The sequence below is a fragment of the Lynx rufus genome, unplaced genomic scaffold (assembly GCF_022079265.1).
Source record: "Lynx rufus isolate CCGP_SWC_20201006 ecotype Redwood Valley unplaced genomic scaffold, mLynRuf1.p SCAF_7, whole genome shotgun sequence".
Classification (NCBI taxonomy): domain Eukaryota; kingdom Metazoa; phylum Chordata; class Mammalia; order Carnivora; family Felidae; genus Lynx; species Lynx rufus.
Window position 1 is genome coordinate 54,006,814 of NW_025814889.1, and position 15,146 is coordinate 54,021,959.

Consider the following 15,146-nt stretch of genomic DNA (forward strand, 5'->3'; position numbering starts at 1 on the left):
AAGGCACTAAAGTAACTTTTGCCTGAATTAAATGTAAGCCTGAGGCACAAATCATGCTCCTTCCTTGTGTGTCAAACTAAAATGATACATAAATTGGTCCTCTTCTCTTTTTTGCCATATTTTAAACCTTACTTTGGATGCTGCGGACCTATAGGAATAACAGTGTGCTACAGGGACCTATAAGGGGCATCAATCTTTTCTACCCATTCTGTTAAGATAGATTAAAAGGCTTTAATGACTTAATTTTAATGAATCAATATTCAAATGGTTGAATTCCTCTTCCTTTCCTGCTTGCTTCTAGTTTAAGCTGGCAAGACCACAAAGTTTGCAAAATTCTGCCTCGTTATTTATTCCAAAGACAACATTTAAATTTATTCTTTGCCATAATGAGGCTTAAGCTGGAGGGATTGAGAAAGAATGTTGGCTACAGAGTCCTGATAGCTGGATTAGTTAATCAAATATACTGGTCAATTTTAATTGAAAAATTTTGCCAACTTCTGTGGTAAAATAAGGTAGCTTATATCAAACTATGTCTCCAGAATTGTGATCTGTGAAATAAAAACATTATTTGATAAACAGTGGATTTGAATTTTTGTTTTGTTTTGTTTTTTTACTGTCAGAAGCAACCTTGACAGGATCAGAGTCAAGGAATATTTTCATAATGGACACTTCATCCAAAGAAAATATCCAGTTATTCTGCAAAAGTTCAATGCAACCTGTCGGGCGACCTTCCTTAACAACAGAATATTCTTCCTCAAAGGAGAAACAACAGTGCTGTGGTGAACTGAAGGTAACAAGCAGTTCAACAGTAAACAACAAATAACCCTATGTAGTGAACTAAAGAGTAACAAAGAATTGGGGGGGGCGGGGAGGGGGTGTTGGGGGGAATTATTTGGTGGAGTCCATGTTTTTGACTCTCCATCCAGATGTTTGCTACACAATTTTATAATTCATGTTTCTATGTAATTACATATTTTCCATATGAGTTAGAAGAATTTTTTTTTCCTTTTTAAAAAGCGATCTTAGATGCAACTTATTGAAACCACACTTTATCAGGCAGTGAAAGCAGTAGTCTCTCTCTACCATGTAGGTTGTTACTGCATATTACTTTCGGGCCCCATTTCAATGCCCCTCCTAAACTGAAATGAGAGAGAAGAAACTAATGTTTATTCAATTTCTACCATGTACCAGATATTATGCTAAGTATAGTGATAGCATTTAATCTATGAAATGTCCATCTATTCCCATTTTGTAAATGAAAATTTTGCTTTCCTTGCTGCACAGTAAAGGGTAGCATTGCTTTTTATTTATTTTTTTTATTTTTATTTTTAAAAAAAATTTTTAACGTTTTATTTATTTTTGAGACAGGGAGAGACAGAGCATGAACAGGGGAGGGTCAGAGAGAGGGAGACACAGAATCTGAAACAGGCTCCAGGCTCTGAGCTGTCAGCACAGAGCCCAACGTGGGGCTTGAACTCACGGACCCAGAGATCATGACCTGAGCTGAAGTCAGCCGCTTAACCGACTGAGCCACCCAGGCACCCCTAGCATCGCTTTTTAAATGGTGCTCAGTGTGACTCCCAAGTTCCTGTTCTTTCTTTGTACCAAACATTCGCTTAGCAAATATATGTGTGTGTTTTCATACAAATGCTCATCTATTCTATGGATATTCCATCACAGACTCAGGTCTGGCAAAATACATAAGCCAGCTATTAAAAAAACATTCATTTGAGAATGAATTTAACTTGAATATGAACTCAAGCACAAGGATAGTAGTTGTACTTTTTTTGGTCTGCTATGTTCCTGCTATGACTGTGAAACAGTCATGAGTACTAGACTTGATAAGATGTTAAGTGTTTGATTACATCCTTGTTTTATTTTCTTACCTATGTATGGTTCCTTCCACTCTTTGCTTCACCATACAGTGGATCTTTTTTTCAAAGCCAGGACTCCTTCAAGTATCCTTGAGGGGAGGGGGTGGAAAGAAGGGAAAAAGCAGAATTCAATATACATTCTGAATAAAATATATTTCAGAATTTGTATTTTTAGGAATTTGCATGAGCTTGAGGCTGAAGAAAGCCTGTACCCATCCTTGAGAGAAATCTTCAGTGATAACAAGCTTGTTAGATTGTTCTTGGTTTGCATTCTTGTTTGTCTGCTTGTTTAGGAAGTTTCCACATGTATGTCAAGCTGGAGTCAGACTAAGTGTGACTTGTCATATTTTCCAGGTATTTTTGGGTGCCTTGTCTTTCGTTTACTTTGCCAAAGCGTTGGCAGAAGGCTATCTGAAGAGCACCATCACTCAGATAGAGAGAAGGTTTGATATCCCCTCTTCACTGGTGGGAGTTATTGATGGTAGTTTTGAAATCGGTAGGTATTGCAGATACATGGCTTTACTTTTAAGTACAAGGTCTTCTAGGCGTTACTAAATGACATCCTCACTGCATTCTGTTGTTGCTAGGATCAGACTCTCTCTGTAAATTCATGTTTAGACAGAATTTACTAGGACCTGTTACAGTGGAGGCCAGGTGTTCACTATTATATGACACACACAATTCAGAGTTTCCAATCAGAGTTAGAGACTTTCCTAGAGGAGAGGGTGAGATGCTATTGGGATTTTGAGTTAAAGATATTCAGGAACTGTCTTTACAGAAGAGTTCTATATCCTGAAAGCCCTATGATTCAAAATTTGGAAGAATTCACATGGGTTGTACAAATCTTTATTGTAATGATTTAAGAAGTGAAACCATAAAAGAAGTTTTCTGCCCAGTGACCTAGAAAAAAATCCTATTAATGAGAACAGTAGAGCAAAGCAGGCAAGAAAACTTCTACTCTCACGTGTCTTTGGGTAGCATTTGACTATAGACTTCCTCTTGGCACTTGAAAAGACCAAATGATTTTAGTCACTGTGTTGGAAGTACTTTAAAGAGTGTAATTCCACCTAGAGCTTCCTGAATTGATAAGGTACAAGGCTGTAATTCTTTGTTAAAATAAACAAAGAATTGGGGTCCTTACTACCTTGGGACTCAGATATATACTTTATGTAGTAAAAGCTCTAATGGCTCCAGTTTCAGCTCATGTGAACTTATGGAAATGTGAGGAAATATTTTTCAACTCTTCAACAATGACTTTTTTAGTTCATCCTGTATATTTCTGTTCTTACTCTGAATATCACAAAACTAATTAAAAGAATGAAAAGGTAACCTTTTACCTTCAGGGTTTTCTTCCCAAATCCTTCTTTCATCATCCTATCAAAAAAATGGAAATGCTTAGGTCAGTACTAATCAAATGTTAATGTACATCCGAATAACTGGGCAACCTGGTGAAAATGCTGATGCTGAGTCTGTAGAAATTGGAATAAGACTCTGCCTTTCTAACAGGCTCCCATATCACATGAAGCTGTTATTCAATGGGCCATACTTTCTGTAGCAAGTGTTTGAAACATCTGATCATATCACTCCCTTGAGTAAATTCTGTACATAGGCCTAGATAGTTGATGTAGTACTTGATGCCTGTCCTGTCTATAGCCCTAAACTGAATGAAGGGCCATGGAGAGTCAAGATAAGGATGACACACGTAATCACAGGAAGAAATGAGTATAAAGAGGCAACTAGTTCTAATTGAAAGAACAAATCACACAAAAAGAAGAAGGAATGAACAGATAGAACATTATATATCAAGTGGTACTTCTTGCTCACTCTAGATTATAGTATAAAAACATTTTAGAGCTGAAGAGACTTAGAATATGGTCCAAACTTTTTCTTAAGTCCCCAGGTCCTAATGCAACTTGAGAGAGCCTATATTTGATACAGAGTACTAACATTTCACAAGAAGTGACAAAGGACCCTGAGAATAAATTGATATTAATTCTTTCAGACTATTCTAAGGATAGAAGCTGTTTATTGAATTAGATACAGTAAAATGCTTTGAATCCTCTCACTTCCATTGCAAACCTTTATTCCAAAACATCACTAGGTTTTCTCCAGTTGTTTGCAATCCACAGTTTTTCAGAAAAGTGGGTTTCCTGACCATAATCCTAATTTATTCCTCTTGCCTCTCTCCACATTCCTTCCTTCCAGGATTCTGGATGCACTATCACCTTTGTCTCTAGCTCCCATTTCTTCTTTTTTGCAGAACAATCTCATTTATCCTTTGACATCAGTTGGCATTATTATCTAATGTCCACACACCTGGCACTCAGTTTTTTCCCAAGTAAAGTATTTTTTCAAACCAAAGTCTTTCTACAGCAACAGCAGAGTTGCCAAGAAAATAAAATGTTTTCTATATTATCACTTCCTAATATTTCCAGATACTCTTTCTTTCAAAAGTTTTCCCATATATTCTTATAAATATTTAAAAGTTTTGCTTTTCATATTTTAGTATTTAATCAACTTCATGTAGACATTATAAAAACTTTGTTTTTTAGAGTAGTTTTGGATTCACAGCAAAATTAAGTGGCAGGTACAGAGATTTCTCATATATACCCTACTCCTACCTATACAAAGCCTCCTCCATGAAAAAATCCCCCACCAGAGTGGTATATTTGTTACAACTGATGGACCTACCATAACATTATCGTTCAGAGACCATAGTTCGTATTAAGGTTCACTCTTTGTGTTGTATATTCTAAGGGATTGAAAAAAAATATATACATATATATATGTATAATGCTAGATATAGCATTATCTATCTATATATCTATCTACATCTATGTGTATATATATGTATATATACACATATATACATATATATACACATATATATACGTACATATATATATGTGTATGTGTGTGTGTGTGTGTGTGTATATATATATATATATATATATATATATATATATATATAAAATGCTAGATATCCATGCAAACTACTTTCCCTGCCCTAAAGATCCCTGTGCTCTACCTGTTCTTTCATCATGTTCCCCTACCCTCTGGCAACCACTGATCTTTTTACTGTCTCCATAATTTTGCCTTTTCCAGATTGTCATATAGTTGGAGTCATATAGTATGTAGCCTTTTCAAATTGGCTTCTTTCACTTAGTAATATGCATTTGGGGTTCCACCAAGTATTTTCATAGCTGGATAGCTCATTTCTTTTTAGTGCTGGATAATAATCCATTTTCTGGATAGACTTTAGTTTATTTATCCATTCATCCACTGAAGGACATCTTGATTGTTTCAAAGCATTGGCAACTATGAATAACGCTGCTATAAACATCCCTGGGCAGGTTTTTGTGTGCACATGTTTTCACCTTCTTTGGGTAAATACCAAAGAGCATAATTGCTGGATCATATGGGGAAAAATATGTTTAGTATTGTAAGAAACTGTCAATTGTTTTCCAAAGCTTCTGTGCCATTTTGCATTCTCACCAGCAATGAACAAGAGCTCCTTTTGCTCCATGCCCTCACCAGCATTTTATACTTTGGATTTTGGTCATTCTAATAAGTGCATAGTGTTATATAATTGGCACCTCAATTTGCAGTTCTCTTATATGACGTTCAACATCTTTTCATGTGTTTATTTGCTATCTGTAAATCTTTTTTGGTAACCTGTCTGTTAAGTTATTTGGCCCATTTTTTAATCTCACTGTGCTTTATTATTGAGTTTTAAGTGTTCTTTGAATATTTTTGATAACAGTCCTTTATCTGATATGACTTTTGCAAATGTCTTCTGTCAGTCTGTGGCTTGTCCTTTTATCCTCTTTTCATTATCTGTCACAGAGCAGAAACTTTTAATTTTGATGAAGGCCAGCTTATCCATTTTTTTTGTCACAGATTATGCTTTTGATGTTGTATCTAAAAAGTCATCACTAAACCTAAGGTCATCTAGCTTTTCTCCTAAGTTATCTTCTAGAAGTTTTATAGTTTTGCATTTTACATTTAGGTCTGTCATATATTTAGACTTTATTTTTATGAAGAGTGTAAGATTTGTGTCTAAATTCATTTTATTGCATGTGGATGTCCAGTTGTTCCAGCACCATTTGTTGGAAGGATTATTCTTGCTCTCTCATACTACATTTGCTCCTTTGTTAAGGATCAGTTAACTACATTTATGTAGGTCTGTTTCTGGTCTGTGTATTCTGTTCCACCATCTATTTGTCTATCCTTTCACCACTGTTATACTGTCTTGTTTAATGTGATCTATAGTATATATTGAAGTTTGGTAGTGTCGATCCTTTAACTTTGTTCTTTTTCAATATTGTGTTGGCTATTCTGGGTCTTTTGCCTCTGCAGGTTGTCAGTTTAGAAGTCAGTTTGTCAGTATCCACAAAATAATTTCCTGGGATTTTGACTGAGATTGAATCAATAGATCAAGTTGAGTAGAACTGGCATCTTGATAATACCAAGTGTTCCTATCCATGAACATGGAATGCCTCTCTGTTTTCTTAGTTCTTTGATTTCTTTCATCAGAGTTTTTCAGTTTTTCTCACATATATCTCATACATGTTTTAAGATTTATACCTAAGCATTTCATTTTGGGGATGATAAGGTAAATGGTTTTTCAAGTTCATTTGTTCATTGCTGGCATGTAGAAAAGCAGTTGACTTTTGTGTATTAACCTTGTAGCTTGCAATCCTGCTATAATCATTTGTTAGTTTCAGAAGTTCCTTTGTCAGTTCTTTTGGATTTTGTACATAGATGATCATATCTTCTGGGAATGAGAACACTTTTATTTTTTCCTTCCAAGTCTGTGTACCCTTGCTTCTTTTCCTTGTCCTGTTGTATTAAGTAGGACTCCAATACAGTAATGAAAAGTAATAGTGAGATGGGACATTCTTGCTTTGTACCTGATCTTAGTGGGAAGCTTTGAGTTTTTCATCATTAAGTATGATGTTAGCTATATATTTTTGTAGATATTCTTTGTCAAATTGAGGAAATTTGTGTCTCTTCCATGTTTATTGAATTTTTGTCACGAATGGTTGTTGGATTTTGGTCAAGTGCTTTTCTGCATCTACTGATACGAGCATGTGATTTTTCTTCTTTAGCCTGTTGATGTGCTAGATTATATTAATATAATTTCTAATGTTTAACTAGCCTTATATACCTGCGAAAAATCCCACTTGGTCATGGTATATAATTCTGTATATTGTTGGATGTGATTTGCTAATATTTGCTAATATTTTGTTGAGGAATTTTCTACCTGTGTTCATGAGAAATATTAGTATTAGGGCAATGTTGGCCTCATGGAAATGACTTAGGAAATTTCCCCTCTGCTTATATCTTTTGAAAGAGATTATAGAAAATTGGTATACTTTCTTCATTACGTGCTGGGTAAAATCCACTAGTGAATCTTTTGGAGTCTGTGCTTTCTGTTTTAGAGGGTCATTAATTATTGGTTCAATTTCTTTAATAGATACGGGCCTGTTTATATTATCTATTTCTTCTTAGGGAAATTTGGCAGATTGTGTCCTTCAAGAAATAGGTCTATTTTATTTAGGTTATCAAATTTGTAGGCATAGAAATGTTCATAATACTCCTTTACTATCTTTAAAAAAATTTTTTTTAAGTTCATTATTTTTTGAAAGAGACAGAGTGTGAACAGTAGAGGGACAGAGAGAGAGGGAGACACAGAATGCAAAGCAGGTTTCAGGCTCCAAACTGTCACCACAGACCCCTTTGTGGGCCTCAAACTCACAAACCTGAGATCATGATCTGAGCTGAAGTCAAAAGCTAACCCACTGAGCCACCCAGGCGCCCCTCCTTTATTATTTAATGTCCATGAAGTTTGTAGTAGTGTCTCCCTTTTCATTTCTGGTATTAGTAATTAGAATCTTCTCTCTTTTCTTCTTGGTGAGCATGACTATAGGTTTATATTTTTATTTAAAAAATACATTTTATTAAAATTTTTTTAATATTTTTTTTTAACTTTTTTTTTTCCTTCAACGTTTATTTATTTTTGGGACAGAGAGAGACAGAGCGTGAACGGGGGAGGGGCAGAGAGAGAGGGAGACACAGAATCGGAAACAGGCTCCAGGCTCTGAGCCATCAGCCCAGAGCCTGACATGGGGCTCGAACTCAACGGACCGCGAGATCGTGACCTGGCTGAAGTCGGACGCTTAACCGACTGCGCCACCCAGGCGCCCCAATGTTTATTTTTTTTTGAGAGAGAGAGAGAGAGAGAGAGAGAGAGAGAGCGCGCATGAGTGAGCACAAGTAGGGAGGGGCAGAGAGAGAGAGGGAGACACAAAATCCCAAGCAGGCTCTGAGCTGTCAGCACAGAGCCCAACGTGGGGTTCTAACTCACAAACTGCAAGATCATGGCCCAAACTGAAGTTGGACACCCAAACAACTGAGCCACCCAGGAGCCCCATGAGGTTTATTGATTTCATTGATCTTTTCAAAGAATCATCTTTTGGTTTTGTTGATTTTCTCTTCTGAGTTTCTGTGCTCAATTTCATTTATTTCTGCTGTAATTTTTATTATGTCTTCTGCCTCATTTGGATTTAATTGGCTCTTCTTTTTCTAATTTTCTAGGTGGAAACTTAGATTACTGGTTTTAAATTTTTCTTCTTTTCTAATATATTCATTCAATGCTCTAAAGTTCCCTCTAATCATTGTTTTTACAACAATAGTCTTCTGTTACATTTTCTATTTAGCAATTCCTGGAATATTAGAACAATGTTAATATCTAATATAATATTTATGCAGAAACCTTGTTGAATTTATGTTAATTTTTTTAAAAAAATTTATAGTTGACACACAACAGTACCTTAGTTTCAGGTGTACAACTTAGTGATTTGGCATGTTTATACTTTATGTTGTGTTCACCACAAGTGTGGCTACCATCTCTTCCATTATATCACTACTGCAGTATTATTGACTGTATTCCTTGTGCTGTGCCTTTTATTCCCATGACTTATTCATTGCATAACAAGAAGACTGTGTCTCCCTCTTCCCTTCATCCATGTTGCCCAACCATCCTTCCCCTCTGGCAACCATCAGTTTGTATTTAAAGGTCTGATTCTGCTTTTTGTTCATTTTTTTAAGATTTCACTTATGAGTAGAATCATATGGTATTTTTCTTTCTCAGTCTGACTTATTTCACTTACCATTATACCTACTAGGTCCATCCATATTGTCCTAAATGGCACAGTCTTGTCCTTTATATGGCTGCATAATATTCCTGTGTGTGTGTGTGTGTGTGTGTGTGTGTGCCAATCCTTTATCCATTCATTTATGAATGGACATCTGGGTTGCTTCCATATCTTGGAGATTGTAAATACTGCTATAATAAACATAAGGGTGCATACATCTTTTTTAATCAGGGTTTTCATTTTCTTTGGATAAATACACAACAGTAAAATTATTTGTTCTTGTGGTATTTTTGTTTTTAATTTTTTGAGGAACCCCCATACTATTTTCCACCATGGCTGTACCAATTTTCCTTCCCACCAACAGTGCATGAGGTTTTCTTTTTCTCCACATCCTTGCCAACACTTGTTATTTTTTGTCATTTTGATAGTTGCCATTCTTTTTTTTTTAATTTTTTTTTTTTCAACGTTTATTTATTTTTGGGACAGAGAGAGACACAGCATGAACGAGGGAGGGGCAGAGAGAGAGGGAGACACAGAATCAGAAACAGGCTCCAGGCTCCGAGCCATCAGTCCAGAGCCTGACGCGGGGCTCGAACTCACGGACCGCGAGATCGTGACCTGGCTGAAGTCGGACGCTTAACCGACTGCGCCACCCAGGCGCCCCGATAGTTGCCATTCTAACTGGTGTAAGGGGATATCTCATTGTGGTTTTAATTTACATTTCCGTGATGATTACTGATGTTGAGTATCTTTTCATGTGTCTGTTGGCCATCTGTGTGTCTTCTTTGGAAAAATGTCTATTCAGCTCCTCTGCCCATATTTTAATCAGATTTTTTTTGGTGTTGAGTTATATAAATTATTTATGTATTTTGGATATTAACCCTTGTCAGATATATCATTTGCAAATATTTTCTCCCCTTCAGCAGGTTATCTTTTGTTTTGTTGATGGTTCTCTTTCCTGTGTAAATACTTTTTATTTTTATATAGTTCCAATAGTTTATTTTAGTTTTTGTTTCCTTTACATGAGGAGACAGATCTAGAAAAATCTTGCTACAACCAATGTCAGAGAAATTACTACCTGTGTTCTCTTCTAGGACTTTTATTGTTTCAGATCTCAAATTTAGGTCTTTAATCCATTTTGAGTTTATTTGGATGTATGGTATTAAAAAGTGGTTCAGTTCCATTCTTTTACATATGGCTGTCCAGTTTTTCCAACAGTTTTTCCAATACCATTTATAGAAGAGACTGTCTTCCCCATTATATATTTCTGCTACCTTTGTTGTGAATTAATTGACCATTTAATTGTGTTTATTTCTGGGATGTCTATTCTGTTCTTTTGATCTCTGTGTCTATTTTTTGTGCCAATACCATGCTGTTTTGATTGCTACAGTTTTGTAGTTATCTTGAAATCTACTTTGTGATACATCCAGTTTTGTACTTCTTTCTCAAGATCACTAGTCTTCTGTGGCTCCATACAAATTTTAGTATTATTTTCTCTTGTTTTGTGAAAAACGGTGTTGGTATTTTGACAAGGATTGCATTGAGTCTGTAGATTGCTTTGGGTAATATGAATATTTTAATGATATTAATTATTCCCATCTATGAGCATGGAATATCTTTCCATTTGTTTTTGTCATCTTCAATTTGTTTTTTTTAAAGCAGTTTTAAATGTTTGTTTATTTTGAGAGAGAGCGTGCCCACGAGTGGGGGAGAGACAGAGAGAGAGGGAGACACACAATCCCAAGCAGGCTCTGCAATTGTCAGCACAGAGCCCGGCTTGGGGCTTGAACTCATGAACCATCAGATCATGACCTGAGCCAAAACTAAGGTCAGATACTTAATCTATTGAGCCACCCAGGTATCCTTGTCATCTTCAGTTTCTTTCGTCAGTGTTTTATGGTTTTTGAAGTATACTTCTTTCGCTTCTTTGGTTAAGTTTATTCTTACATATTTTATTCTTTTTAGTCCAGTTGTAAATGGTGTTGTTTTAAAAATTTCTCTTTTCTTCTCTTTTGTCATTATTGTGTAGAAATGCTACCAATTTCTGGTTATTTATTTTGTTTCCTGTTACTTTACTGCATTTATTTATTATTTCTAGTAGTTTTATGCAGTCTTTAGGATTTTCTTTTTTCCTTTTTTTAAGTTTATTTATTTATTTTGAAAGAGAGCAACCAGTGAAAGGGTAGAGAGAGAGAGAGGGAGGGAGAGAATCCCAAGCAGGTTCTATGCTTAGCAGCACCAACTCACCAACTATGAGATCATAACCTGAGCTGAAACCAAGAGTCAGACACTTAACCAACTAAACCACCCAGGTGCCCCAGGATTCTTTATAGTATAAATGTGTGTCATTTTAATTGTCTATAGATGTCTATAGTAGAGTTTTCTGAATGGACAATCATATTGTCTGAGACAGAAGTCAGTTTTATATTATTCTTTCCAATTCTTAGATCTGTTGTTTGTTTTTGCCTTATTGCCTTGGCTTCAGTACTATCTTAAATAGAAGCAGTGACAATGGGCATTCTTTTCTCATATGTGACCTTAATGAAAATGCTTTTACAAATTTACCATTAAGTAATATGTGTGCAGTGTAATATGGTAGATACACTTTATTTTAAAAAAAAATGTTTAATCAATTAGCATGAGTGAAGGAGGGACAAAGAGAGAGAGAGAATTCCAAGCAGACTCCACACTGTCAGTGCAGAGCCCTACGTGGGGCTTGATCTCGCAAACCATGACATCATGACCTGAGCTAAAATCAAGAGGTGAACACTTAAGCGACTTAGCTACCCAGGTGTGCCTGGTAGATATACTTTCAAAGTTAATATGCTCAAATATTTTTCTTATCATAAATGAGTGGTTAATTATATTGGATGCATTTACTACATCTGTTAGGATAACCATGGAATTTTTCTCCTTCTTTAATTTAATACAATGATTGAATTAATATATATATATTTTTATCTTATTTGGTGGTACCCTTGCACTTCTGGAACAAATTGCATTTGGTTTTTTCTTTCATTGTCCTTGTCTAGTTTTGGTTTCAAGGGTATATAAGTCTTATGAGTTGGATGGCTTTCTTTTCTGTTATCTAAGTACTTTGTGTGTGTGTGTGTGTGTGTGTGTGTGTGTGTGTGTGTGTGTGTGTGTTGAGAGAAAGGAAGAAAGAGAAGGTGGGGAGAATCTGTTCCTTAAAAGCTTGGTAAAACCATTTTAAAACACTCTAGATCTGTTGTCTTTTTCAGGAGCTAGTGATAGTAAATGTGAAAGAATTTTGATATCCAATTTAGTTTTTTAGAGATTACTTATTGCCATTTATTTTCTATGTGTATCTTCTGAGAACTCAGAGTGATACAAAGTAAAGAAAGCAAAAACACTATAGATATCATAGATGTTAAAATCGTATTATGTAGTCTTTGGCATACTCACTAATGTAACACAGAAACAGTCTGTAAACATGAGTTCTTTATTGTGAAGTGTTGGTAGTGTGGGAGTTGGGGAGAATAGGTAATGTTGGTTGCAGGGATACATTACCTATAACTGAAGGTCAGCTTTTACTTTACTTTGGCTTATTCACTGTGACACATTAACAAAAGTATGGACATAATTATCAATGTAATATGATACAAAATTTCTTCTACTAAATGCTTAAATACCCAATGAGAAATCTCATACTCAATATTTTTCCCCTGTGAAAATTAAAACAAGTTTAATTCTTTCTGAAGCCATAAAACCTAGAGCCACTGTGCAAGCTAATTTTCTCACTGTCATTATTGTCCTCAAGTCTATAAAAATTGCTACTCTTTTTGCACTTGACTAAAGCTGGCAATGTGAACAAACAGTAGTAAATTAGATGATTGCTTACAGATGTAAGCAAACACAGTCTTGCTCGAAAATTGGAAACATCGAAGAAAGCTTCAAAGCCGCACTATCCATCAGCCATCACAATCAATTGCTGGGGAATTGCTAAGTTCTTACTCTATCTAGCACTGAAGATTTTAAAGACTATTCCAAATGCAAAGAACTGAAACTTTAAGCCTTTTGAAATCTAAGATTCTAAACAATGTTTATCAAACCGTATTTCAGGAACCATCTCCATCAGCACATATGAGCTAGTTTTAAAAATGCAGATTTCTTGACCTACCCCTAGATCCATAGAATCAGAATCTGTTGGGAGCTTCCAAGATACTGCATTTTTAAGGTTTCTGTTACTGTCACCACCACCTTTCAGCCTTTTTGTGTACAGCAAAATATGAGGACGTTTTCCCTAAAGCATATTTAATCACTCATCACCATCATCAACTAAAAGTAATTTATCATATGCTTCTCTAGAGACATTTTCAAAAAGCATGACTTCTACTTGCAGAAAAATTCTTTTTTGTACTAATATGAATTTCATAATTTGATTTCATAAAGTGAGGTACAGTTGTGTTTATCATACTTCTTTTTAGAAGGAATATCTGCTGAAGCAAGAATTTGTAATGTATGTTTTAAGAGCAAATGGGAAACTGACAAGTTTTAATAAAAAATATTAATGAATGAAAAAACAGTAATAAGGTTCACTTCAAAATCATTGAGGAAAACTTAAGAGAACACCTAAAGGAACTCTTCTACAATTTGATTTACTGTTAAAACACTTTTAAAAAGACAAATAATCAGGGTAGATGACAATGAGGTAGTTGTGTTGATAATTAAAGTATTTTGATAAATGGATGAAATAATTGAAGTAATGAGCATGGAGACAATTTCAACAGTCATCTCAGATTAAAGAGAAGAGAGAAAGGATGGGAAGGATGGTGGGGAGACAGTTTAGTTAAAACAAAGAATTGCCAGAACCGCTATAGACATTCGTGCATTTAATATGCTGATGACTTTTTCTAATTTATCTAACTGATGCACATTTTCTTCTTTATCTGAAGGGAATCTCTTAGTTATAACATTTGTTAGCTACTTTGGAGCCAAACTTCACAGGCCAAAAATAATCGGAACAGGGTGCCTAATCATGGGAGTTGGAACACTGCTCATTGCAATGCCTCAGTTCTTCATGCAGCAGTAAGTCTAAAGCAATTATCTTTTTCTTGATTTAACCAACTGTATTGCTCCCTTTTTATAATTACAATTGTTTAAATTTAAGAAAATCACACATGGCTTAAAGCATGATGATTTATACCTTATTTTTGTTATATCCTCTGGGAAAAAATTCAGAATACTTACAAGTTTGCTTAAAATTTAATAATCTGTAAAAAATTGATATACAGCTATGTATCGATGTCAGCAAAAACTAAAGGGAAATTTCACTCTATGTCTTCATTCAAATAATTTATCTGGGGAGACAAAATAAGTAAAAAATTAATGTATTGTGGTAGATGTCAAATGGGTAATGAATGAATGCTTCTGACAATATGCTGGGTCACTTGACTGGCAGATCATTGACTAAGGGTATTTTATCAATTCAAATAGCTATTCAGTGTCCAAATACTATCTCATAGAACTTTTTCAGTAGGTATAGGTTGTTGGTATCCTTTAACCCCGAAGTCTGCTTTTGCTACTTTTGCTACTAAGTTTGTTAGTACTTGCATACAACTTTAGTAGTTCCAAAGATTTTCCACCATCTTTATATCATTTCACCTTTACCTGTGAAGTAGAAGAGCATAGTTTGTCTTTTTATTTTAGGACTAATGATCATGACTTAGTCAACTTTTTCAAGGTTAGGTGTCCTGTAATTATAGAACTGGAATCCTAAAACAAGTATTCTGACTTCATGCATATCTATGTTGCCTTCCTTATCCATGGTTACCTATTGCCAACTGAGAGAAGTGACTACCTAGAGGTTTTGAAGCAAGATAATAGTTTTTTAAAATTATATATCAAATAATACTTTGATACTGTTCACTCTAGATCATTGTATCATGACATTTTAGAGCTATAGAGACTTAGGTATGATATAGTACAAACGTTTTCTTGGATTCCCAAGTTACTATATAAATATAGTCAGATTTTTACCTCTGTGGTCAATCTATAAAGATAGTGCACAGAATCCTCTGAGTGGGATCTCTTGTACTTATTTGGATAGTTTCCCTGGCCCCTTCATTTTTACTTGGAGAGAGATCGGTGT

The 15,146-nt window shown here is 35.1% G+C and overlaps 1 protein-coding gene across 1 annotated transcript in view; it reads left to right on the forward strand.

Annotated features, from left to right (window-relative positions):
- The first annotated feature begins 661 nt into the window (after positions 1–661).
- SLCO1C1 (solute carrier organic anion transporter family member 1C1) overlaps positions 662–15,146 on the forward strand; it is a 57,303-nt gene continuing 42,818 nt past the window's right edge. Inside the window, exons 1-3 of the mRNA XM_047066016.1 lie at positions 662–790; positions 2,229–2,370; positions 13,951–14,083. Of these exons, the coding sequence (XP_046921972.1) occupies positions 662–790; positions 2,229–2,370; positions 13,951–14,083 (404 nt within the window). The remainder of the gene's footprint in view (positions 791–2,228; positions 2,371–13,950; positions 14,084–15,146) is intronic.